The sequence below is a fragment of the Rhinolophus hipposideros genome, assembly GCF_964194185.1.
Source record: "Rhinolophus hipposideros genome assembly, chromosome: 10".
Classification (NCBI taxonomy): Eukaryota; Metazoa; Chordata; class Mammalia; order Chiroptera; family Rhinolophidae; genus Rhinolophus; species Rhinolophus hipposideros.
Genome location: NC_138056.1, coordinates 57390105 through 57417187, shown reverse-complemented (window position 1 = coordinate 57417187; position 27083 = coordinate 57390105). Strand labels below are relative to the sequence as shown.

General features: G+C 37.2%; 2 protein-coding genes across 6 annotated transcripts; one reads left to right on the top strand and one right to left on the bottom strand.

Annotated features, from left to right (window-relative positions):
- Positions 1 to 5827: 5827 nt before the first annotated feature.
- Positions 5828 to 11261, top strand: CREBZF (CREB/ATF bZIP transcription factor). Of its 4 annotated transcripts, XM_081062951.1 has the most exons (5): positions 5943 to 7125; positions 7338 to 7415; positions 8486 to 8554; positions 9173 to 9287; positions 10300 to 11261. In XM_081062951.1, the coding sequence occupies exons 1-2, from the start codon at positions 6089 to 6091 to the stop codon at positions 7351 to 7353; spliced, it is 1053 nt and encodes a 350-aa protein (XP_080919077.1). In that variant the 5' UTR covers positions 5943 to 6088; the 3' UTR covers positions 7354 to 7415; positions 8486 to 8554; positions 9173 to 9287; positions 10300 to 11261. The 4 variants fall into 4 exon arrangements, 3 of the variants coding, with proteins under 3 accessions (XP_080919076.1, XP_080919075.1, XP_080919077.1); XM_081062950.1 differs by lacking the exon at positions 9173 to 9287 and having other exon boundaries at positions 5828 to 7125; XR_013994209.1 differs by lacking the exon at positions 5943 to 7125 and having other exon boundaries at positions 7279 to 7415; positions 10300 to 10439.
- A 3582-nt stretch (positions 11262 to 14843) lies between these two features.
- On the bottom strand, positions 14844 to 21822 carry TMEM126A (transmembrane protein 126A). 2 transcript variants are annotated; one of them, XM_081062953.1, is made up of 5 exons: positions 21677 to 21822; positions 19463 to 19561; positions 17067 to 17260; positions 15831 to 15945; positions 14844 to 15175 (listed from the first exon to the last, which is right to left on the bottom strand). In XM_081062953.1, the coding sequence occupies exons 2-5, from the start codon at positions 19552 to 19554 to the stop codon at positions 14980 to 14982; spliced, it is 597 nt and encodes a 198-aa protein (XP_080919079.1). In that variant the 5' UTR covers positions 19555 to 19561; positions 21677 to 21822; the 3' UTR covers positions 14844 to 14979. The 2 variants fall into 2 exon arrangements, with proteins under 2 accessions (XP_080919079.1, XP_080919078.1); XM_081062952.1 differs by having other exon boundaries at positions 21515 to 21808.
- Between the last annotated feature and the right edge of the window lie 5261 nt (positions 21823 to 27083).

Genomic DNA, 27083 nt, shown 5'->3' with positions numbered 1-27083 from the left:
TCATTTAAAAGTAAAACAAACCAGATTCTAGATAAGTACACACTAGTGTAGCTGTCAATCACTTGCACTCAAAAATACTTTCCTTAAAAGAGCATAAAGGAACAGAAATACAACTAGCACACTGGGAATTGAGCATAATCCTTGCAAATATGTAGTGCTTGCAAACATAATTCTACAGTATCCTAGACACTGTCAATCTCTTGAGTCTTCAATTTTCATTCAGTCACAAGATCCTCTCATGATTTTACTTCCTACCCTTTACAGATCATACTTCATGAGTGAAAAGGCAAACTATATTAAAATGAGCACTCTGTCCTCAGTAGCACTCTTATTCTTCTGCTGTATCCATTCAACACAGCACCAACCCCGATTCAGCTTCATTCTCTACCGTTTCTGCTCCAATTCTCTGGTGTAAAAAATCCAATAAATGTACGAGGTCTGACAATTAAGTTTGTGAACTTGTTACAACAATGTTGCTATCCTTTTTTGATATTAGAGGGATTGTTCATTGTGAATTTGTACCAACTGGACAAACAGTTAACCAAGTTTACTATTTGGAAGTGCTGAAAAGGTTGCGTGAAAAAGTTAGACAACCTGAACTTTTCGCCAACAATTCACGGCTCTTGCATCACGACAATGCACCAGCTCACACAGCACTGTCTGTGAAGGAGTTTTGACAGTAAACAAATCACTGTATTGGAACACCCTCCCTACTCACCTGATCTGGCCCCCAATGATTTTTTTCTTTACCCAAAGATAAACGGAATATTGAAAAAAAGACATTTGATGACATCCAGAACATCAAGGGTAATATGAGGACAGCTCTGATGGCCATTCAGAAAAAGAGTTCCAAAATTGCTTTGAAGGGTGGATTAGGCGCTGGCATCAGTGCATAGCTTCCCAAGGGGAGTACTTCAAAGGTGACCATAGTGAAATTCAGCAACGAGGTATGTAGAACTTTTTCTAGGATGAGTTCGTGAACTTAATTGTCAGACCCCATAGGTGTTGGTGCACAAAGTCATGGTCTTTGTGGAGAATTTGATACATTGTTACTCATAATCTATTTTAATCCCTCTTTTATCTTGCTTTACTGTATTGCAGAAATGGAAAAGCTAAAACAAAGAAACACAAAGCAAACTATATTTGCAGACTCTTCTGTAGTTATATTTGGAAGATGCAAATGAGACAGGGAGGGGCCCTTTTCCTTTGCTTTGGCTGTTGTTGCTGCCAAGGACATTTTTGGAGACATTGGGCTTTTCTGCAACAACATCCCAATGTTCATTCACTAGTTTTATGGGATATGATAGCCAGCCCCCAGGATAGTGCCTAATGATTCCTTTTTTTTCCTTTTTAAAATTAGATGTATCTTCAGGTATATAAAACAACATACTCTCATAGTATTCACATTCTTGTGTAGTACCCTTCCACAGTGAATAAGAGCTGACTCGTGTGAGCAATAGAATACTTACAGAAGTGATCATATGTGACTTCTAAGTCTAGGTCATAAAAGACGTAGCTACTACTTCCTTGGTCTCTTGATCATTCACTCTGGGGGAAGCCAACCACCACGTAGCATAGACACTTGTATAGCCAGTGGAGAGGCCCAGATGGAGGGGAAACTAGGCTTTCCCGAGGACCAACCTGTCAGCCACCTTGGAAGTGGACTCTCTAGCCCAAGTCAAGCCTTCAGATGACTGCAGCCCCAGACAGTATCTGACCAAATCCCATGAGAATTCTGGAGCCAGATTGCATAGCCAAGGTATTTACAAATTTCCGTCCACAGAAACTGTGAGTGATAATAAATGTTTATTGTTGTTTTAAGCCACATATAAGCAAATATTTATTGTTGTTTAATGATTGTTTTTAGGTTTGGGGTAACTTATTAGGCAGCAATAGATAATTAATACATGCGGTTGAGAGTTTAGGCAGCAGCAGTACTCTTGAAGCTAACATTCCCGCTTTCTACTTCTCACTTTCTCAACTGGGGCAGAGATAACTGTTCCTAAACAGGCCTGTTTGGCCACACTGTACTGAGACGCATTCTTGATCACCCAGCCTAATACTCACTCCTCTGGTCCTTCCAATGACTGTGTGAGCCCGCATTCTGTTACATCTCTCTCTGCTTAAAATAACTGGATTGGTATCTGTTTCCTGCAATTGAGCTTAACCTAATAAAAATACCCATCTCAAATCAATAGCTAGACATTAGAGGCATTCCTGTAAAAGTAAGGAATAAGACAAGGAAGTTAAGAGTATTATTTAACATCAATCTGGAAATACTATTTCATTATTGTATTGCAAAGGAGGCAAAATTTTCATTATATATAATAAGGTGATACAATTGTGTACCTGGAAAATTTGAATGAATAAGCTGAAAATGAAAATTATTAAGAAAGTTCAGTGGGGTAGTCAGTTAAAAATTTAACAAAAAAATCAATAGTTTTCCTATGTAGCAACAATAACCATTTAGAAAACATAAAAGAAGAAATAATCCAATCCAGTAGCAAAAAATACATAAGTAACTGGGAAAAATAAATTAATAAATGTAATGTGATTTCCATGGAAATTCCAGCTTTTTTTTGAACTTGGGAAAATATTATGACATTATCCAGAAGAATGAATATTCATGTATAGATAGACAATTCTGAGATAGTAAGACTAACAAAAGACTTGTCTTATGCGATATTAAATATATTATAAAACTACAATAAAAATGGAGTGATTTTACTTCCAGAATGGTGAGACTGTCAAATAAAATAGAAGGAAAAGACCAGAAATAGATCCAATTACATGTAAGAATTTGATATATGGCATACATGTTGGGAAATAAGTGGGGCAAGTGTGAATTGTTCAATAAATTTTATTGTGGCAGATCACTTTTTGAAAAATTATATTCCTGTTACATTTTGTATCAGAATGAATTCCATTTGAACCTAAATGAAATAAACTATGTCTCGTGTTGTTAAAAAAACTCTTAGTAATATAAACATAAGTAATTAAAGAAGTTCTAAACACATAGATAAATATTAGTATTATTTAGGCTAATAAAGCCTTTTTTGGCTTAACATCACAGCTAGAAACCATGAAGAAAATTTTAATAGATTATTTTAAAATTATAGCAAAACAAGCAATTTCACCCCTTCCCTCCCCCACTAAATGATCACCTGGGGGAAAATTGGAACATATGTAAAAGACAAAGGTATATTTTCTTTATAATGTAAAGAATTCTTATAAATCAAGAAGGAAAAAGACAAACGTTTTCCCTGACAAACATTTTCTCCCGTCTCTAAGAAAAAATGAGCAAAGGATGTGAAAAGGTTGTTCACATTAGAAATCAATTGGTCACATGAAAAACATTCAACTCTCTAATAATCAGAGAAATGGAAATTCACACAAAAAGATGCTACGTTTTATTTTTAGAATGGCACATTTTAAAAAGAACATGCCCACTGTCGTTGAGTGTGTAAGAATTAAATACTGTCATACACCATTGGTGAGAAATACCTTTCCGTAGGTATTAAGGGTCTATTTATAAAAATTGTATTTATAGAAATTCTACTTCAAAGAGTTTATCCTAAGGAAGTTATAGGATAAGTGAACCAAGATGATTGTACAACATTATCATGTGGTTTATAATAGTGAAAATTTCAGTACAACCTAAGAACTATCAATGAGGAACTGATTGAATAAAATTTGCCAAGTTCATGAAATGGAATGCTAGACAATCATAAAAAATGGATTTCTAGACAGTCATAAGATGGAGGGTAAGATCCATCTACATTTTTACACATTTTTTATTTTTTTTGCAATGATCATAATAACTAGAAAAAGAAAAACAAAACAGTTGTGAAGAAGGAGAGAGTGAGAAAAATAAGGAAAAGAAAAGGGAGGAATGGTGAAGGGGAGGAGAAGCAATTTTCTGGGAGTTTTACTCTTGTTTCATTTGCTTTTTATCTTCTGAGGCTAGATTGTAAAAACTTCCTTCTCTTGCAGTTTTCTATTTTTCTCTTAGTCCAACTAGAGGGGCTCTCAAGCCATGTATATTTAAACCAAAATGTTGTAATTTGGATACAAATAGAACAAATCAAACCCTGATTTCGAATTTGCCTAAGGAGAAATTGCAGTTGGATGGGCAGTCCAGAGCATATATCACCTCGAACTGTTCTGTGTTCTACTTGAGCAAAACCTTTTCTAGTAGGAAGGTTGAAAGGACATGGAGGCCCATTATTTATTCTTCTAGATACCATAAGTCATACTTATTTTGCCTCTTGCAGAATTGTTTTCATTAGTTGAATTGTAGTGTTATGCCTTCAGCCCAAACTGGAGAACTTCTTCATTCATTTATTCAACAAATATTTATTGAAGCGTAAGCTGTGCTATGCTTGTACTGTTCTAATATTTGGGCCTAATCAGTCTCCAGCTTTCTTTGAACTTGCTTTGTATCTCTCTAACGAACAGCAATGCAAAAGTAGTTATTGTTGAAGCTATAGGCTACTTTATTGAGTATCCTACTGAGAAGTTTCTTTAAGACCTAAGAACTGGAAAGTGGTTAAGGAATTAATATGCTGCTTATGATACGTAATTATGAGCAAACAAAGTTTGTTTCCTTTTTTTATTTGGGCTTCCAGGAAGCTTAGTCTATTGTTAGCTCAATTTGAGTAACTGTATAAGATATCGTGTTCATGCTATTCCAATACTCACCTTTCTCTTTGGGAACTCCTTATCTTTCTATTTCATCTATGTTTTCATTGGCCTTGCTTTTTTAAAATTTGAATTGTTTTGTTTCTAATGTATTTGTGAATGGCTTCAAATCTCAAATACCTTGTGGGATTAAGATAAACAACATCATGAGGAAACAGACAAATCTAGAATGTTGTGCATTTTTCAAAACAACAGAACTCGTGTCTTCAAAAAGCCAATACTAAGAAAAAGTAGAAAGTGGAAGGGACTAATCTAGGTTGAGAAATAGTGTGAAAATCCACAATAACAACAACGAAAAGCAGTTAAGTGACCCTTGCCTGGACCCTGGCTCAAAATAAAACATTCTCTATAAAAGATTATTCCGAGGAGAGCTGAGGAAATTTGAATAGGGCCTGAGTAATAGATATTAGCAAATAATTGTTCATCTTCTCAATACCTGATAATAGTATTATGATGATGAAAGAGAATGTCCTTATTTTTAGAGATGTATACTGAAGTATGTTGGGGTGGTATGTTTTGTCTGCCACTTCGGGATGATTCAGCAAAGTTAGTAATTATTTTACCTTTATATGCAGGTAAAGCAAATGGCAAAATGTGTTAATTGTTGAATTGTTGACTCTCCGCATTGGGGTAGTATTGTTAAATTTGAGTCGATACTATTCTTTCACACATTCTGTGTAAGTTTTTATAAGTAAATCTTGGAAAAATTAAATGATACATGAATGATTTATTTACTCCTATTGCTTCCAGTACTCTAGAAGTACTTTAGTGAAGAGATCTTGTATTACGACGGGAAGGGGAAGGAGCAATTTCCAGAGGGAGCTCCGATCACCAGTCTTAAATTCCAGAGAAATCCAGGATGCTGAAGATTATTCATAAACTCGGTATCTGAAAGATCAGTTCTGAGCGAGAGCGCTTTCACTGGAAGTGGCAGCCAGCCGGAACGCAGAGTTGAGAAGCCAGGGCCCAGAGGGCAGGCCACTGTTTTAAGAAACCCGTGGTTTTGTTGTTCTTTTCGCCGGGGTTACTATGACATCACTGGAATGACGCCCACTCCGGAATTCCCGGAAGTCTCGCGATACTAGAGCCCGGTGGAGCGCGAAACGCCGTGGGCGGGGCTGGGGCGAGACCGACCGACTTCCGGCCAGGCCGTTGTCTGGGTGGCGCGGTCGAGTCATCGCCGGGCCTCGCGGCCTCCATCTCGCATCCTTCCCCCCGCCGGTGCGCGGGGGGTCCACCAGCCCCGAGGGGCAGGGGGCCGCTCGGACCTTCCTCGTCGTTTCGCGGTGGCCGCTCACGGGCTGCCCGCGCTGGGTCCTGGGGTCCTTGGGGCCCGCGAGGCCCGGTCGAAGAGGCCGGGGCCTACGTGGGCCCGCCGCTGGGCCCCATGAGGCACAGCCTGACCCAACTGCTGGCGGCCTCGGGCAGCGACTCCCCGACGCGGAGCGAGAGCCCGGCGCCAGCCGCCACCTGCTCGCGGCCCCCGGACTTGGCCCGGGCGGCGGCCCGGTCTCCCGGCCGTGAGCGGCTGCGCGGCGACGAGGGCGACTTGGAGGACGGCCGGGGGGGCGGCGGCGGCGGGGTGGTGCGCGCGCCCTCGCCCGAGGAGATGGAGGAGGAGGCCATCGCCAGCGTCCCGGGGGAGGAGACGGAGGACATGGACTTTCTGTCCGGGCTGGAACTGGCCGATCTGCTGGACCCCCGGCAGCCGGACTGGCCCCTGGAACCCGGGCTCAGCTCGCCCGGGCCTCTGTCCTCGTCCGGCGGAGGTTCGGAGAGCGGCGGCCTCTGGAGAGGGGACGACGACGACGAGTCCGCGGCCGCGGAGATGCAGCGCTTTTCCGACCTGCTGCAGAGGCTGTTACACGGTATCGGAGGCGGCAGCGGCGGCACTGACGGTGGTGGCGGCGAAAAGAGGCGGAGAAAGTCCCCCGGCGGCGGCGGCGGCGGCGGTGGCGGCGGCGGCGACAGCCAGGCGGCGACCAAGAGTCCCCGGAAGGCGGCGGCGGCCGCTGCGCGTCTGAACCGGCTGAAGAAGAAGGAGTACGTGATGGGGCTGGAGAGTCGCGTCCGGGGCCTGGCAGCCGAGAACCAGGAGCTGCGGGCCGAGAATCGGGAGCTGGGCCAGCGCGTGCAGGCGCTGCAGGAGGAGAGTCGCTACCTACGGGCCGTCCTGGCCAACGAGACCGGACTGGCTCGCCTGCTGAGCCGGCTGAGCGGCGTGGGACTGCGGCTGACCACCTCGCTCTTCAGAGACTCGCCCGCCGGGGACCACGACTACGCCCTGCCGGTGGGGAAGCAGCCGCAGGACCTGCCGGAAGAGGACGACGCGGCGGGAGGAGTGTGTCTCCATGTGGACAAGGATAAGGTGTCGGTGGAGTTCTGCTCGGCGTGCGCCCGGAAGGCGTCGTCTTCTCTTAAAATGTAGGGTCAAGTAATCTGCTCTTTACCCGCGTTTACCCCTTTTCAACTCCCTTACACCATGTAAAACACCTTAGTGGGACATCTTCACTGGACACATTTCAGAGGAGGAAAAACAGTAATATTGAATCTTTTAAGTGTTTAGCTAAAAGCATGAATGTGACACTGTAACCGACTCCTAATGATAACATGTGACTATTAAATCTCTCTGACAGTTTCTTTTTTAGGTGATTTCCTTCCTGCCAGGCTCCGTTGTAGGGGTTACAGAACAGTCGTTCCCGCCTCACAACCTGGTAAGGATCCATCTCTTCACGTAACGCTCATGCTCTGCTGCTTAGTCTTCTTTAATGGGCAACATCTCAATTTGTGTGTGTGTGGAGATTTTTTTGTTTTTTTTTCTTTTTTGGAAGGCGGGAGGGGAATCTGATTTGGGCCCTGTCCACCCTGGAAACAGACTTGTGCTGGTCAAATAATGTATTTAAGATGCTTCTGCTGGTTGAAATAGCTGTTAATGTGTCCCCTTGTTCAGACTTGCGTGTACCTAGCTCTTCTGTCCCCAGTGTGGACATGGCTTTGGATGACATCGATTCCAACTGTACACTGAAAGCTGCTAATAGAAATACAGTTTGGAGACAGTGAAACAGGTGAAGTTGAATGGAAGTTCCGAGTTGTACCAGGTGCAAATTGGAATTCCAATTTTAGAGCAACTTTTCAGAGGTTGACGATAAGTGTCTGGGGGCATGCACAAATGTGATAGTTATTTTGCTGGAGATGACAGAAATCTCCTAAATATTCAAGAATGCCTTTTAGTTTTCGGTAGATCTAGAAATACAATATTCAGATTGACAGATATCGTTAGAAAAAATTTGGAAATTAACGTGCATATCAGACTCCTGTGTTAGTTAATATAGGAGGAGGAATCAGAATGGTTAATGAAATGTTTCTTTGAGAACCAGCACAGTGATTACCCTATCACTGAGTATGAATAAATTGTTGAACACCTTTATTTTTGTTGTAAAAATAGGTTAAATTTATGTAAGATTTTGAAGGTTGTGAAATATGAATGAAAACATGTAAAGTGAGGCTTCACAAAGAATCTTATTTCAAATATATTTGTCCTATTTAAAATTATTTAAAAAAATAATTTTAAAAATTGCGTTGTTCTGGCTACTAATGACACAATTGACACTTTTCCCAAAGATGGGACATATTCTTTTGCAGTATTTTGTTATCTATTGTCCAGTTGTATAAATAGAGTTACGGTGTCCTTCCGTGTAAGAGACAATAAGAAATTCTTTGTGAAACATCACTGTTTGATAAAGTATATACGTATTTAGCATCCTTGTTTTTCTTTGTGCTAAAGTGGATACAGCTGTTGGGGCAGAAGAGACGGGACCAGCTGCTGGCCACATTTCCTGCTTTATTTTAAAAGGTAGTATAAGAAATGAGGAAAAAGAGGTAATATCAGGGCTTCTGCTGTCTTTTATTTTAAAAATGTTCATAATTAAAAAGTATTTTCCAGCAGTCCAAAGATGTAAGTTATCTTACACATAAAATGTTTTATTTTGTTGTTATTTGGTTATGAAAATGGAATCCTTGTTCTTGCACAACTGTAAATGTTTTGTTGCTAGATAATACGATTTGAGACCTAACGTGGTCTCTGGTTTCCAGTGCATCACAGCATATTTTGTAAAATCTTCTATTGCACTTGAGCATGAATGGGTAGTAGCCAAACTCACAACCTGGAGTGATGAACCTGCTTATACCTAAGTGCAGGAGCAAGCCCCTCACAATGCAGCTGCATGGATTTTTAGTGCCTACTGAATTATATATATATATAAACCAAAAGTAGTTGGAAAAATTATTTGACATGACTAATTTGTGCTATCTTTATGGAATATGTTAAATGGAGCTTTTTGAAACAGAAGCCTTGAATTGAAATTTAATTAATACTTGAACATTTTGTATATATTTCTTTGTATATAATTTTGTGCAGTACCAATGACAAAAATATGGTGTCATAATAAAACCAGGTTTGTTGATCTTTCAGTTATGGGCTCAAAGAATTTATTCATCTCTATCATGACATTGGAAAATAATGGATGAAAATAGGAAAAATAATTGTTGTTAATGCTGACTGTGGGTCTTAAAAGGTTCTGGAAGCAGTAAGTGCGTTTTTCTAAAAATTATACCGTTCCTTGGCATATTTTCTTCCTAACGGCAATGCTTTTCCTGCATTATTTGAAGTTTGGGGCTGGGGAGAAACAGTAGTCAAAGCTTTCTGAATTGGGATGCTTTGAAATTCCAAGTGTAGATTTTTAGAATGTCATTTTATAAATGGCAGTTTTTGGAAATACTTGATTAAGAACTTTTGAAAATGGAGATTAGTATCACCTATTTTTAAAGCTGCTTTGTTAGGTTCCTTATGTTTTAACTGTCTTAGTTTCCATTTCATTTTTTTTTTCTAATTTTGGTGACTCAGTGATTTTTGTCATTTTTTTCATCAACTTCATGGTCTTGTTTTTACATGGTATTGCATGTATTTAGGACCTATCTAACGGGCTTTAAATAAATTTGGTCACATTTATGTGTAAGCACATTTTACTGTAAATGTTTGAGTTTCTGAATTTACAATAGATCTGTTTATTTCAGTATGTAGTAGACTATATTAAAAGTGTCCTATTCACTACTTGTTAATTAAAAAAGTTATGATTAATATGAAACTGTTGTCTTACTATTTTTAAAAAGTTGTGTTCTGGCGGATAGTTGCATAAAGGAGATTTCTGGAACATAATATGGATTGTTTTGAAATTTACAGGTTTGACTTTATTTACTGTAATGGAAAAAAACAATTTAGTATTTGGGGAGCCTTTTTTCCCCCTAATTTAGCCACTATGGCAAAATGTTACAGAACTAAAGATACAGCTTTTTAATGTCTTCTGATGGTGACAGCAATTCATACATCAATTGAACTAACACATCATATTGACCTACTATTTCTATCATATTGACTTTATTGTTTCTGCACTTCCTTGACAGACTTAACGAAAATGTCCACGTTTGTTAAAATGTAGTCACACATTTGTCCTATAAGCCGACCAAAAGTGTTCAAAATATTTTAAATATTTGTGCATTTTATAATCACTAAATTAATCTCTCTCTCTTCTCTTTAAACAGCTTAGCAGTGTCTGCAAAAACGAATCTTTTCCTACAACCTGTTAACTGACTGGACTGATGGTAACAAAGTAATTGTGGGAGCCATGTCGGTCAAAAATTTGGCATCTGCTGAAAAACATGAATGCCATTTTCAAGTTCCCAAATTACTTCTATACTGGTTTCACTTTCCAGATTTCACTTTCCAGAAATGGAGATATGAAAAGATTCTCTGGAATCCTTGAAAGACTTAATAGAAACACATGAGACTAAGTTAATTTTGGAACAAAATTATACTTTTTTTTTTTCTTTTTTTGTCTTTCATGGGAGTGATACTCAGTTCTTTGCATACTTTTTTAAAAAATTGTAACCATTGGAGAAGAGAATTATAGTATTTCATCAAGGAGTATTAGATTCTTACATAATCAAGAGCACATTCTATGGAAGTATATTTAGTAGAGTAGAATTATATAAACAAGCCATCAGTGATACCAAAGCATATCATGAGTTTGTGTGTTTTCCTGGAACGTGAGAGAGAATCTGAAGTACAGACAGAGCTTGCCCAGTAGAATATGAAAGTAATGTAAAGTCTTTAGCTATAAAGAGTAGTCTTTTTAAATAGATGCACTGACTTGTATATCTTTGAAAAAGTTGATTTATGACTAAATGTGTGGTTGGTTAAATGCAATTCAGGGTAATCCCAGGATGTGTGGATTCTGAGGTTTTGGCTCGTTGAGCTTAGTCTCTGAGTTCTTGACATATATGTGTGTGTGTGTGTGTGTGTGTGTGTGTGTGTGTGTGTTTAAATATTTTGAGGTTCCTAATGAATGGTATACTAGTTTCTACTGTTTTATATAAATTAAAATTTCTCTAGTGTTATGTAAGGGCTTTAGTATTCTGGATCATGGGAGTGGCTTTTGTCATGGAATATGGTTGTTTTACTTAATTGAAACATTTTTCCAGTTTATTACAAGTGTGAAAAATCACTCAGAACTCTGGATTGTTTTATTTCATTTTTGTTGGGTTATGTTAATACATTTTTTTACCTGGTCTAGACCGAGCCATATTATCTTAACATTTGGGAACCATGCAGACGATAGAAGTGGGAGGGCGTAGGAGATAGACTCTTATTTCTTTTCTTTCCAGACTGATTCATTACATTAGGTTGGTGCAAAAGTAATTGCGGTTTAAAAGGTTAAAAATAAATGTAAAAACACAATTTTGCACCAACCTAATAACGATACAGTTTGATTATTGTATAGTATCATACAAAATGTATTAAATCCACTCAGTTTCTTGTAATCGAAGTGTATTCAGTGTCTGATGCCTGGCAGCAAAGAGCATTCCCAGTGACTTATACTTGAGGACTGATGGGTGTTCCTACAGTACAAACAATGCAGCTGGTTGTAATTCCACAACCAAAGATTAGGCATCAACACTATTTGGTGACCATAACTACCACTTTGATAGAACAGAATAGATCTTTTAAAAATATGTGATTACTAAGTTCACCATTTTGAAAGTATAGTTTAAGGTCTTACTAATTTAGGTTTTTAAGCTAAGTAATCTGATAACTAAGGAATACAGTGTTTTTAAGTTTCTAGTTTTTTTCCCAGACTCATGATCAGTACCAAGTTTTGAGACCCTCCCAAATGTTTACATACTTAGATTTTTATCGTGCTGTTTTTTTCTTTAGAAGCTAGGTAGTTAACCACCTAAGCCAAGAAAGAAGGAGGAGGTCTTTCCTTAGGAACTTGTAGAGTGTTTTGTTTGGCCAGCACAGTATTTTTCACAATTTCAACTTGCAATACATGAATACTCTGTCCACCAGTCATTCCCTTGTGTATTACAACAGACTGAGCTCTGACCTGGATTGCAAATGCTTATTTACATTCGGTTTTGAAGTGCAGAAAAATTAAACTGGAGGTATTTTACATTTTACTCAGAAAATAAATTACTTTGTCATTAGGAATATAAATCATGTATTATTTGGAGATAATTTCTTTTAGATATCGGTTAATAACAAGTTGCTCTCTAACTTGTTTTTTCGTTGCTTTGGTTACTACTGTTAAGTGTTTTTATTCCTAGGTATTTTTTACCTTCCCCCAATTTGTACATTCTAGATTTGTTACTTAGCGCTCTTACCCCCCCTTTTTAAAAAGAAATCAGTTCATAGCAGACTTTAATAATTTTAAAATTTTTGTTGATCCAGTTGTTTTGTTGAAAAAATTTTGCTCAATTTTTAATCTAATTTTAAAATCTATTCACGAATGGTGTTTTGAACATATGCATAGATAATGAATTTTATTGGTGGGCCAACTTCCTTTAGACTGTGCTTCCAAATTCTATATCTTCCTGTATACAAACAATTTCCTAGGCCCCTTTGGCTTTTAGTGTACTATAGTTGGGGTTTGCAAATTACATTCATATTTTAAGTATAATATGAAACTTTTTTTTTTAAAGCCAAGTAACTACAAAGTAAATTGTAAAAGATTTAAATAGATCTTTTATTGTCACTGAATTGAAATACCACATTTTCCTGGCTGAGGCAGTGTTGTTTAGTTCTGAGCTACAGATGACTATTTCCTTAAATTGTAATGTAGATCATGGCAGGTTCACATGTCACCTGCCTCCTGACCAAAAATTTTGGCAAAGATTTATAGCAACAGATTTAAAATAACATGCTCTTTTGCTTATGTTGTCTATTCCTATTAATTGGAAAGATGATTTAAGAAACACATGGTGTAAAGGAAAGATGTTAGAAAGATATCCTGTTTAAACCATTGTAAACTCTCGTATCCATTTATAATTATGCTAGGGAGTAAATGTGGGAATGTTTAAGGATAAGTAAGAAAACATTTTGTACCAATCAATTTAGTTACGTATATTTGAATTATTCAAGTTGATTATACCATATTCTATTTTTAAGGAGTCTAGTAATTATGGTTCTTAATTTTTGAAGTAAGGAATTACTGTCAATTCATTGTTTACTTCACTGTGATAAGTAGAACTCTGCTTTAAATAAAAGTGAGAGAATGCAGATAAAATGTATAATTTTGGGTCAGAGATTTTTTATCTTGATATTTTAGCTTGTGAAATAGGTTCTTATTTCTTCCTTTTAAAAGGAGAAAAATTATATATTTTTTAATTGTAAAGTGAAACATCCATTACAGAAAACAGAGAAAATCAAGACAAAACGAAAAACCACCCGTAATTCTATAATCCAGAGAATATCTACAATAAAACATAGATGCTTTCATAAGTGGGATAATTTTCTGTATAAGATTGGTAGGGAATACATTTTTAAGTACCTGGTGAAAGAACAAATCATCTTTGCTCTCTGAAAAATTGAAAATGTGTTTTGTAATTTCACTTCTTTGCCTGTACTTTCTTTTTCTTTTAGAGACATTGAAAGCCTATTTCACTTAAGGTGCTTTTTCTAGAGTACAGGTTATATTCTCTTCATATAAATTTAAGTAGTAGAAGATTAATATGTCCTTGTATTTGGAAGGAATAGTTAAGATGCTTGTGATATAATCTATGATGTCACTTAATATTTTGTTTGGTAGTACTTGCTTGTTTCGTAAGAAAAGTGTTGGTCTAGATAAGGTGCTGTCCAGTAGCCATTAAGCCACATGTAGCTAAAAATTTAATTAAAATTTAAAATTCAGTTATTTAGTTGCATTAGTCACATTTCAGGTACTCAGTAGCCACAGCTAATGGCTAACATTGTCAGAAATTAAACATCAAAGAAAGTTCTGTTGGACAATACTGCATTAGATGCTGTCAAAAAAAATGCTTTAAAGAACTGAGATGGAAAGTTTTAGGAAGGGGAACACAATGGGATACTTCTAAAATTTACATGATGTTAGGAAATGAGGAATAGACTAGGATATTTCAGAAAACAATACCAGGTGCAACAGGAAGAATATGGTTACCATTTGAGTGCCTGATTATGTCAAGTGCTGTTAGGCAAATTACATGTTATGTAATACCAGTTGAGTGTGGTTAATGAGCAGTGAGGGCCAGAGAGGCTAGTCAAATTACTTAGCATTACACATCTTAAAAACAAAAAAAGGTGTGAGTCTGATTCCAAAGAACTACCCCACACTAGATGGAAACTTCAAAGAATTCTCAATCTTCTAAGAATATAGCTTTCCAAAAATTATAAATAAGGTGACCTCTGAAGTATGTAGCTATCATTAGAACAGCTCAAGCTGAGCCTGAATAACCACTTGTAAAGAATACTGGAATTAATCCTTCTTTGAGGAAAGTTAGATATGGTCTTAGAGTCTATGGATTAATAATACCCATGAATTAGGAAAAGGAAGTGTCAGGAACATTTGCTGTAATGTACTGATTTCCCCCCACCCCCACCCCCCAATTTTCATTCCTGTTTGCATTCTTTATGAGGTCTTCCATCGTAAACTGCTCTATGGTTATTTTTTCCTGTGTTAAAGATCAAACTCTGCCTAATGAAAAGGAGTAGAGCAAGTGAGGTGGAAGAGACAATGTTGGGCAAACTAGAGAAGTTATGCTCTTGTTTAAGTGGGTAGCCTTTACTGGTATTTAGCCTTTTGTTGCCCTGTGTGGCATTTTGTTGTAGGTCCCAGAATTGTAACTTGTGATAAATTACAAGCGTATGTTTACTCACACATTAGACAAAGGTTATTTTCACAGTTTTATTTTTGTGCACAGATTTGCTTAAAACTGAATTTCTAAGCCAGGTTCAGGCAATTGAAGAGCTTTTATAAGTAGTTTATATTGTCTAGAACCAAGGTATGCTGAAAACCCAGTCTGGAGCAAAATGGGAAATAACATCTTTCTAAAGATAGGCTTAGAAATTCTTATCCAGTAAGTTAAGATGTTTCCTTTCTCTGGTAGCAGGGCTGAGGCATACCTGTAAGAAAACATTGAGAACAGTTCATTAGAAATAGTTGTATCAAGTAGCAAACCGATGTACAATATATATTAATCCCAAACGTCTTAAAACTAGTTTAGGTGAAGATTAAGGCAATAATACTATTAGTCCTAAAAACTTTTTTTTTTTTTTAATTCTCCCTTTTCTCCATTTCACCTCTGGAGGTTCATATCGCATAGATTGCTTGATACAAGAGTGCATCAGAGAGTAACTGAATTATTTTGGAGTAGCAGGCTTACAGCTAGACATTTTCTGATGAAATTCTCCTTTAGTGGAAGTGCTCAAATTCTTAAGAACATTGCATATATGATGTGGCTTTAATGCTTGGCAGAGTACTGTCTGCAGCTTTGTGGCTGGCATTCAGTACACAAATTAGGGTTAATAACCTGAACTGCACCCAAGAGGTACACGGTGATAGATTTCCTGAACTGTTTTCAAGTTCTTGAGAAGTAATTTGAGAAGTGGTAGTTGATTACTTATAAGAAAAAACAAGTCTTAATTCTTTCAAATCAAAAGGGGACATTTCCTTTAAAAATACAAAATGTGTTTGTTGTTTTAAGTTGTACATTTTCTAGATAATCATTTATGTATTACTGAAGTTTTTCAATGATTGTGAGAAAACCAAGAATCTTACCTGGCTGCTAGACCACCATTCACAGGTATAGCCAAGAATACGGGGTACAGGCCACCAAAAACAAGACCAACTAATCCACCCCGTATTATGGTACAGGTTTCACAGTTCAGATCACCTAGGAAATAAATTAGTTCTGGAAATGAAGGTCATGATAGTCAAGCAAACATTACTTAAAGAATGCAAGGTCCCCTTATATGTATCACAGATACTCAATTTTCAGGCAGTAATATAGCAAATGCAATTCTACAAGGCATGTTTAAAGATATAATGTACGGATAATCTACAATAGCTAGGAATGAACTGATTAAACATCTTAGGAAAAATTTTCTAATTTGTTCTAAACTTAATCTTGGTTTGCACTGCTTCTAGCTTTCTGCACTTGTATTAAAAAACCCGAGGTATTATTTTTTCTGTCTTTAAGGAGCTTTCTTTTAATCCATGGGAATTTTTTTTCACAATTTATACTTCATCTATTTTTACATTATATAGTGTAACTATTTTTATAAAATTCTTTGTTCATTTCCAAATTAGTATAAGGCATATTAAAAATAGAAAGCTAAGTTAGTAACTTTTCGCTCTATTCAGTCATTGGACAATAATAGGTTTCCCTGGATCGTAAAAATTCTTTCCACACTGATCATGGAGATTCAAACAAAAGACTCATCCAATTTAAATAAATTTGGAGCAGCACTTAACAGAGGAGAAATTAAATGGACTGCCTCCCTCACCGCCACCTGTAGTAATAATACTTTTATTTCAAATCATTAATCAAAGTTTGTCATGATTAGCTATACTCTAAGCACTCAGCATCTACAGTAAACTGTAGAAATCACATCTCCATATATTTCATAATTCTTATATATACATTTAGTGCTTTGAGAAATTTACTACGTAGTCTTCCCATAAAAATAGTTTTTCTCTTTAAAGAATTCTCTGAAAAAACAGCATTAAAAAATTAAATTTCCAAATATTTCACTCTAAGCACTGCGGGAAAGATAAGTTAGATAAAGGAAAGTATTTACAACTGCTGTGTCTGTGCATTTTACTTGTTTGTTAAACCATGCTAATAAAAATTAATTGCCATTTTACAGAGGCTAGTAAAATTTAATCTTAGTCCAAGCACTAACTACGTTATAGCATGTAACTACTTGATATTAATAGTTAAGGATTAATGAATGTCAGGTGCAAATAATATATACCAAAGCAAATCTCTTGTAAGAGTGAAATAGAATTTACCTGTATTCAGTGGTAAACTTACGAAACCTTTGTAAGATACGTGTGCTGTCAAAAATGGGATTACTGCCATTGGTAAGCCTGCAGCTATACGAGCCTGTGTCACATTTAAGACGCGCCGAAAAAGAGTGTTTGCTATTAGGCCACAGAAAGCAGCATTAAGTCCAACATACGTCGATCCATGTTCAAGTAGGCCCCTGAAAGAAAAAATGGTAACATTTTCTTTGGCTCTGTTGTACGTCTGAACTCTCCAACAATTCTGGCATATTCTATAGAATTGATCAGGACTTTAGGAATAACAGGATGCAACATTTATCCCTTAGAGTTCCATAAAACACAAACCTTTTAAAAATCATTGTTTTACATGTAGATTTTTATTTTAAAAGGCTTTTGAATTTGGCAATACCGTCACACATTTAGATTTTGTTAAATGTACTCTTGTGATTTTTGCAAAGGATACTAGTACAGATATCTCCCAGCTATACAGCAGGTTAGATTTCTAAAGAGTCTGATTTGGATAGCTCTCTCTTGGGCTCCCACAATTTCCAATACTTCCGTCTAGCCTAACACATTATAAGGCTTTCCCCACTAGTAGTTGGGAAACACCTTGAAGACAATGGATGCAAAGACATACTCTTGGTTCCAATAGCTCGTGGCACAGAAGGCACTCAGTAAGGGGGAGTAATGTTTCCTTTCACTCTTCCCCAAAGCATTAGAGTGGATATTGGGGGGTTGGAAGAGTACTAACATTTAAGGGATACTCTATGCCAGGTACTTTATCCATTGAAATAAAGAATAAATCGATATTTTAAGATGAGAAGTGGCAGACCTGGACTTGAAGCCAAGATATGTATGAGTTTAAAATGCGTGTTCTGTGTATTCTTTAGTTTTAGATAAAGTAATGCCTAAAATTATTGCTGGATGTTGAAAATACTCCAAACTCTGGCCTACTTGCTTAACTTCTTTCCTACCTGCCTTGCCATCTACAACTCAGGTGTCACCTCTTCAATTTCTCAATACTCTTAATAAGCTGAAGTAGCCATACAATACTCCCGCCGATTTCTGTGGTTTACACTCATCTTAAAACAGCTTTTCTAGAAATCCCTAATTGAGCTTCCTACATTGTATGAGGTATTACTTTTCTTACCTGTCACTTTGCAGTCATAACGTTGCTTATCATTCAAACATGATACTACATGCAGACTTTGTGCTTAAGACACAAAAAATTACCTTCTACCATCACTGTTTTCATTGTGGATTAATTGATGGTGGAAGATGTGTAAGATATACAACAGAAATTTACTAAAAGTAGTGGAAGTAGAGAGAGGCAGTTTTTAAACTGAGGTTACATAAGATAATATTTAAAGTGTGATGAGAACCTAGAGAACCTACCAAACCACAGAAAACAAATATGAAAGACATGTCTATTTTTGTGGGAGCTGAGGGAATGGGAAACCTTAGCACTTTCTTTAAAATACTTGAGCTTCATAACAATCCTATGAAATACATATTATCTCCATTTTAGTCATAGGAAGCAATACTCAGAGGTAATTTGCCCATATGTTTTATATATTATAATCAAAATATATTGATATATTACTGAAAATATCATAAGTACATAAACAAGGAATGCAGCTGGAATCTGAATAGCAAAGTTTGCTGTCTCCCAATCAGATTTTAATTTATTATGGCTTAAAGTCACATTTTTATAGTTAACAATGTAGTTAAGTACAAAATTATCTAGCAGCCCCTCTGCCAGTCAATTTTTCAAAAAAGTGCCTATTCAACTAGAAACTCATATTTTGGAAAGAATCACACAAAATAACGACACATGAACTAAACGTCCATCCTCCCCATACTGGCTCCTTTTCACTCTTTTTCATCTGAGATTTTCAGTTCAAAATTTAACCTAACCAGAGAGGCCTTCTTGTTACGGAGTTAGTTCACTCAGTGTTGTCTTCAGAGGTCAAGTATGTTTCCTATATAGCCTTTTCCTATTTAATGATATCTTAAAGATCTTTTAGCCACAGTCGTATTTTTCTGACATTCCTTGTCTAGCTATGTGTGTTACAGGGCACTCTCTCAGACTGGTAAGCATAATGATAGAAATGAAGACAATTTGAAAGCTGTTTTAAAGTTTTGATATTTAAATGAAGCCATAAATGTTTACATTTGACTATAAGCCAAATGGAAAAACAGAACCATCATATAATTAGATATGTCCAAAGATATGAATTATAGCCTTGACTTCAAGCAAATGGTTAATGTCTCTGGGCCTTGGTTTTCTCATCAAGGCAAGAAAGGTTCAGTTTCCTTTTGACATTGTTACTTATACTGAAACCAAATCTGAGATGATGAAAATCCACCTGGAAGAAGGTATTTCTAAGACGGGATCTTACCTTTCTGCTTCTGGAAGTTGGTTAATTTTTCTGGTTATGATATCAAAAATTTGGTTTTCCTTGACAGTGTAATCTGGTTCATGATTTTTCATCTTGAGCCTTGAAAAAATTAAAAATATCATTTTTCAATAATGTATATCTATAGAAAAACAAAAGGGCTTATAAAAAGCCTTCTGAGGACCATAAATAATTTTTAAAGAATTAGCTATAGACTGAATTAATAATCTGCATATACACCATACCCCTCCCTCACATAAAAAAAAAATCAGATCTTAAATAGAAATCAGAACATGAAAAGCAGCACATGGAAAGAAACTTTACTTCTAGGAAATACAGAATATCTTTATAACCCTTAAAAATATTTCTTAATTTGCAAACAGCACTAAACATAAAAGACAAAATTAACAACTTGTTTTCATCAATAGATACCATAAGATAAGCTAGTGTGGGAGAAATGTTTGTAATATAACTGACGAGCAGTTAGTAGTACCCAGAATATGTAAAGAAGTACAAAAAGAAAAAGGCAAGCAACCTAACAAAAAGTACAAAAGATTTGAAGAGGCACTTTACGAAAAGGAAAGCCAAACAGCCAATCATGAGAATACTCGACCTCTTTATAATCTGTGAAACAAAACCAGTGAGGTACCAATATGTACCCAGGTTACCTAAAATAAAAACCTAAGAATTTCATTTACTGGTGAGAATGTGCGGTAACAAACCCAGGTGCTGCTGGTGGAAACATAAATTATACCCAATTTGGGTACAAGCACTTTAGAAAGGAATTTAGTATTTAATACTGTGTTTCCCCGAAAATAGGACCTAGCCGGACAATCAGCTCTAATGAGTCTTGGAGCAAAAATTAATATAAGACCCTTATTCTACTATAGGACCGGGTCTTATATAATACCAGGTCTTATATTATCCGGCTAGGTCTTATTTTCGGGGAAACACGGTAGGTAGAAGATACGTGACATGTAATTTCACTGCTAAGTAGACCCTACAGCAGAGGTCAGCTAACTTCCTCTAAAGGGCCAGATAGTATTTTAGGCTTTGCAGGTCACTTGTGGTCTTTGTTGAATACTTTTTTTAAAAAACACACAACTTTTAAAAAGTACAAAAATCATTCTTAGTTGGCTGGCCATACAGAAAAAAGCTATAGGCTTCGTATGGCCTACAGGTCAGTAGTTGGTTAATCCCTGCACTAGTTGGGGTGAACGTCAGAGTTAGGGCAATGGCAAATGATGAGTTTTTAATGATTTGTCTCATTAAACAAGATTTCAGGGTAGCAGAGTTAAGGAACGCAAAAGTTCAGAAATAACAGCAAAGGACAACATGGTTTTATGAAATTAGATTGTCTTGATTCACTATCATCCATTTGCTACAAGATTAATTTAACAAATATTTATCGGGTATCTGTTAGGTATGAGATAACTTGGACAATGCTGTGGACACTTAAATTTCATATTCCTAGCCTTAAAATTAAACTAGTACGTACAGTGCAGGTTAGGAATTTAGGCACACTGTACTCAAACTTTTTGAGGACCTTGGTTACAAAAATATGATAGACAGAATCTGTGCCCTATAGAAGCTTTGGATGATTATGTGTTGGGGAGGGGGCGTGGGGAGATACACAGATAAATCAGGTATACATAAAGAAAGCGTACGGTGTATATGTCTGAAATAAATTATTTCCTCAGAAAGTCCCGCCTAATTCTATCACTAGTTTTGTGTTCTAAGCTCTCCATATTGGTAAGGTTCGGAGTTCTGTGAACTAGCCATTTCTACGGTGTGACTATTAAAAATCATCCTTAATTCAGTAAAAGTTCTGATCCGCAATCTCTATTACAGATAGTGCCATCTTTAAATACTACAAATATTTCAAATAGCATTTGCATTAGCTATCTCATGCCACTAAGGATAGCTCCGAGATAGGCAATGAGAAAAGTGGGGCCTCTGAAAATTGTTAGGCCCAGGATACCCTGTAAATTGGCAGTAACCGGGGATTAAATTTAAGTGAAGGCATTTTTTTTGGTCTTTTTTCTATTGGCTTACTTTAAATATAAGGTCTTTTCTTCTAGGGTGGAAAATGAAGAGACCATCGGCGCCGCAGGGCCGATTCCTTCTTCCCTTTCCAATTCAGTCCCGGGATCTCATTCCCGAGCTGTCGGTGAACAGCCTGTCACCGCATTGCGCTTCTGATACCCGGGGACTTACTGCGCTTCCCTCCCGGGAATGTCAGTTATTCTGTCCTCCCAGCTCTCGGTGCTTCCTCTTCGTCTTCCTCAGCCGCTGAGGCTCACTGCAACCTTTGCACAACTCGCCAGGGCGCAGCCATCTTTGGCGGACACGTGACTCGGCCTAGGGGCGTGGAGTCGGGGCCGCTGATTGGGTTCCCAGGACGCAGGTTACTCGCACCAGCGACCTCCTGATGGGGGGCTCCCCGCGGAAGGAGGTATTGGGCTGGTGAGCCCGGAAACTGGGCTAACGCGGAGAGCACTCTCTCGTTCAACCTACCGCCGCCTCCCAGGACAGAGCCTGTAGTGTGAAATTTCCAGATGAAAGTTGAGTGACTCTGAACCTGTCCTTTTCACTGAAAACCTACCTTGGGCACGTTACTTAACTTCTTGGCCGATAGAGCCTACCCCATGATGTTGACATGAGTATGTGAAACCTGCGCGGCCCTTGGCATATGTGGGTACTCGGTTAAATAGAAGACAAACAGGAGCTGAGATTTCTTTGCCCCATCGATTTTCTATTCTCCCTTGGGTCGTTAGCTCCCTGTGCTTGTTGCGATCTAGTTGATTGTCCCACCATAACCTGAGCACCTCAAGAGAAGGAAGGAGCTCGTTATTCTGAGGATTCCTTGGTGCCCTGCCGAGTATGGCTTGTAAAAAACAAAACAAAACAAAAAAAGCAGGGTTGGGTGAATGTGCTGAAAGAAAAGCTGTTTAGAAAGCAGGGAGCCTCATGGCTCCATCCTCGTGGCTCCATCAGTCAGGACAATTGAGAATGAAAGTCTTGGACCAAGCCTAGCAGCCTCTTTCCTCATAAAACAGGAGTTGAAATGACAATCTCATTGTTTATTTCGCGAAGTTGTGAGGATCTAATTAAAGTGCTTGCCAATGTTGCTTTGAAAATAATTGAGCTTTATCAAAGGAGAAAGTGGTATTCAGGATAAAGGGGCAAAGTTCATTAGGCTAGGTGAACAGGATAACATTCCCCACCCTTTCCCCCCCACTCCCCAACTCCTTGGCTGAGAAGGATTTATCTGATGTTACCAGAATGCAGGCCCTTCTCTGAGCTGTGTCCACGTTCTTGGTGTCTTGAGCAAAGAATTGAACGAGGCACAGAGATGCAGTGGTGAAAGAGTAGTTTGTTAGGAATAGAAGTACACTCAGAGAAGCAGGAGTGGGCCTGAGCAGAGGAGTGCCTCTAGGGCCCCAACTGAGGTCTTGGTAGTTTTTATCCCTTTTTCTCTAAAATGGGCTACTCCTCCCTGGTTGTGGGGTCTCTTGATTGGCATTTATGATTGATAGGAGACTATTACCTCATTTTTTCAGACTCCGCATGTTGCTCCCCAGAATTCGGTCTGTTATTATGATATTAATGAACTTCCGGGCATATGTACGCTATTTTAATGATGGCATAATGAGGCCCAGGTGGAATGAAGGTTGTTGTGGTCTTTACTGTGCAGGTATGAGTGACCGGTCTGATCTAGCTAGGTATTTTGTATCTTTTAGCTTCCTTATAGTGGTTGATGGTTATAGTAAATAAGGAAAAGTTTTGGGCATGAAGGGAGGTCTTCTAGATGGTCGCTTTCCGTAGGCCATGTTGGACCTGCAGGAATGATACCTGACGTGTTCGGGTGTATCAGAGACGCAATTCCTGTTTCTAACTGCCTTCCTTATGTCCCGCTGACAGGCATGATCCCCATAAATATCTATGGGAAGTTGAGGGACAGGGGTCTCTTCTTCTGTATCTGCTTCCTGCTGAATGTGGTCATTGTCCTTACCTATCAGGGATTCATGGAACTCTCCCTATCTGATCTTAGATGAGAGGGAGGGGTCTGAAGACCCTGTTAACCTCTTTGGTTGGGATGTACTGGAAGCCTTGCTGGGGCAATCATTTGTATCCCGATGGCCCATAGATGAGGAGAAATAGATTTTGGTTAATAGATTTAAAAATATTGGCCCAAGAAGCAGGACTCAAAGCTACTGACGCAGGGTGACTACCTGATGTAAAGTCTGTTCAGCTTCATGGAGTCTGTGGCCTTTTCCTCTGGTTTAATTGGTCATTCAGGTGGCATTGTTCACCCATGAGTTGGGCCCAGAACAGCCTGGAACGAATGCTGGGTTACAATGATTACAATAAAAAACTATTGGGTAATTATCTGAAGCAGAGGGTAAGAGATATTCTGTGATTCAGGCTAGGAGCAATCTTTAAGATTAAGAAACTGATTTAAAAAGTGATTAAGACCAGGGACTAGGGAGCTAAGAAACTAGCGAAAAGGAAACTTGAAATTCCTATAGTGAAGGGGCTGTCCCGTGTCAATGTCAAATAGTCTCTACTCAATGAGCCCGAAAATAAAACAGGTCCTCAGATTCCTAGGTGGAAAATCAGCATACTCCCAATTGGAAAGTTTCTGAGGTAAATGCAGAGAAAGTTTGGGAAAACCAGCTTAGTAAGATGCTAACTATAATGTGTATAAGAGAGAATGCTTTGTTTCCTAACACTCTGTTTTATACTCTTATTCCAATTTCACATTTAATGGTTTGAAGCTAATTTTTAAATTAATAAATGTCCATGGTGTTCAGTACCTGTAGTATGCCATTCTGGAGTAATAGAAGCAATTTAGTACATTGGGATTTTATTTTTAAAAATCAGTCCTTCATGAGATAAGATGAAATATCCATTTCATCTAAGTTTTAAAATTTATTGGCTTAAATTGTTCATAATATTGCCTTATTATCCTTCAAAATTTGTAGGATCTGTAGTGAGATTCCATCTCTCTTGATATCAATCATTTGTGTCTTCTTTTTTTATGTCTGAGCGGTCAGGTTAATGGTTGATCATTTTTTTAATATCAAATAACCAGTTTTTTTATTTCATTTATTTTTTTTCCTGTTTTCAATTTGACTGTTTTCTGCACTGATCTATATTATTTCATTTTTTATTCTTACCTGGAATTTAAGTTTAAGGTGCTTTTTCTTACCTGGAATTCATTTCTTATTCTTACCTGGAATTTAAGTTGCTTCTCTTTTTCTAATTTCTTAAGTTGGGAAACTGAGGTCATTGATGTGAGATCTTCCTCCCCCTCCCAACATACGTGTTTAGTGCTACTAATTTACCTCCAAGTACTGCTTTAACTGTATCCCATATATTTTGAAATGTTCATTATTTTAATTCAATTTAAAATACTTTCTAATTTCTCTTGCTTTTTTCTATGATCTATGGGTTACTTAGAAGTGTGTTAGTTTCCTAATTGTTCCAATTTTTCAGATACCTTTCTGTTACTGATTTCGAATTCAATTCCATTGTGGTTAGAGAATATACTTTGTATGATTTGAATCCTTTTAAATGTATTGATATTTATAATGTAGATTCTGGTCCATCTTGGTAAGGTTTCCATGTGTGATCAAAAAGAATGTATATGCTCTATTGTGCCAAGTGTTCTAAAACATCAGTTAGCACAAATTGGTTGCTGTTTAAAACTTCTTTATCCTTTCTGAATTTATACCAACTTGTTCTACCAATTATTGAGAGAATATTAATAAAATCTCCAACTATTATGTGAATTTTCCTGTTGCTCCTTTCAGTTCTATCAGTGTCATGTGTCATGTAATTTGAAGCTCCATTATTGTATGAATAAACATTTAGGATAAATTGATCCCTATATCATTCTGAAATAATTTCCTTAATCCTTGGTAATATCTTTGTTACAGTTTACTTTGTTTAATATTAATAGAGACACTCCAATAACTTTCTTTTGATTAGAGTTAACATGAGATAGAGTTTTTCAACTTTTTACTTTTAACCTATTTGTGTCTTTATATATCATGTAGGCTCTTACAGACAGTATATAATTGAATTTTGTTTTTTATGTAAATTGACAATTTATGATTTTAATGAAGGAACTGTTTAGACCAGTTATATTTCGTATGATTTTTATAGTCTAAGGTTTAAATCTATCATCTTGCTATTTGTTCCATCTGTTCTACATTCCCCTTTTCCTTTCTTCTGCTGCTGCTTCTTTTTTGTTTTTTTTTTTACTAAGTGAATATTTTTTTATTCCATTTTATTACTCTGTTGGCCTATTGTCTATAATTCTTTCAAGAAATTGTATTGATTGCTTTAGCAGTGGCTTAAAACAACAAATGTATTCACTGACTGTTTTGGAGGCTAGAAGTATGAAATCAATGTATTGGCAGGGTTGGTTTTTATTGAAAGTGTGAAGGACAATCTGTTTCATGCTTCTCTCCTAGCTTCTGGTGGTTGCTGGCAATCCTTGGCATCTCTTGTCTTGTAGATGCGTTGCTCCAATTTTTGCTTCTGTGTCACACGGCATTTCCTCATTTCTTTGTGGCTTCAGGTGGCCATTTTCCCTCTGTGTACACAAATTTATCTTGTCTTATAAGGACACTGGTCATTAGTTAAGGACCCACCCTAATTCAGTATACCGTATCTTAACCTGATTACATTTGCAAAGACCCTGTTTCCAAATAAGGACACATTCATAGGTGCTGACAGTTAGAACTTGAAAATATATTATAGAGGGGTACAGGTCAACCCATAATAACATCTGTAACTTATCACAGTGTATCTTCAAGTAATATTATAGCACTTTACGTATAGTATAAGAATTTTACAACTGTATACTTTCCCTTTCTTTTCAGTCTTTGTGTTATTGTCATACATTTATTTCTACATATGTCGCAAAGCACACAGTACATAGTTATTGTTTTTTATTTCAATAGTCATTGAAAGAATTTTTTAAATAAGAAAATTTATATTTATCTACATATTTGCCAGCTCTAGTGCTCTTCATTCTTTTTATAGATCCATATTCTATCTGGTGTCATTTTCATTCTACACGAAGTATTCTCTTTAACATTTCTTAGAAAACAAATCTTCTGGTGATGAATTCTTTCACATTTTGCAAGTCTAAAAAGTAGGCTTAATTTTTAAAATTGTGGTGAAGAACACATAACATTAAGTTTACTATGTTAACCATTTTTAAGTGTATAGTTAAGTAGTGTTAAGTGTGTTCACAATGTTATGCAACAGAGCTCTAGAACTTCTTTATCTTGCAACACTGAAACTCTATCCACTAAACACTAATTACTTCCTAGCCTTTGGTAAACCTTTCTACTTTCTGTTTATATGAGTTTGATTACTTTAGATACTTCATAGAAGTGGAATCATACTTTATTTATCCTTTTGTGACTGGCTTATTTTAGTAAGCATAATGTCTTTGAGCTTCATTCATTTTGTCACTTGTGACAGATTTCCATTCTTTTTAAAGGCTACATACTATGCCAATGTATGTACTTGTGTATACCACATTTTCTTTATCCATTCTTTCATTGATGGACATTTGGAATGGTTCCACCAGTTGGCTATT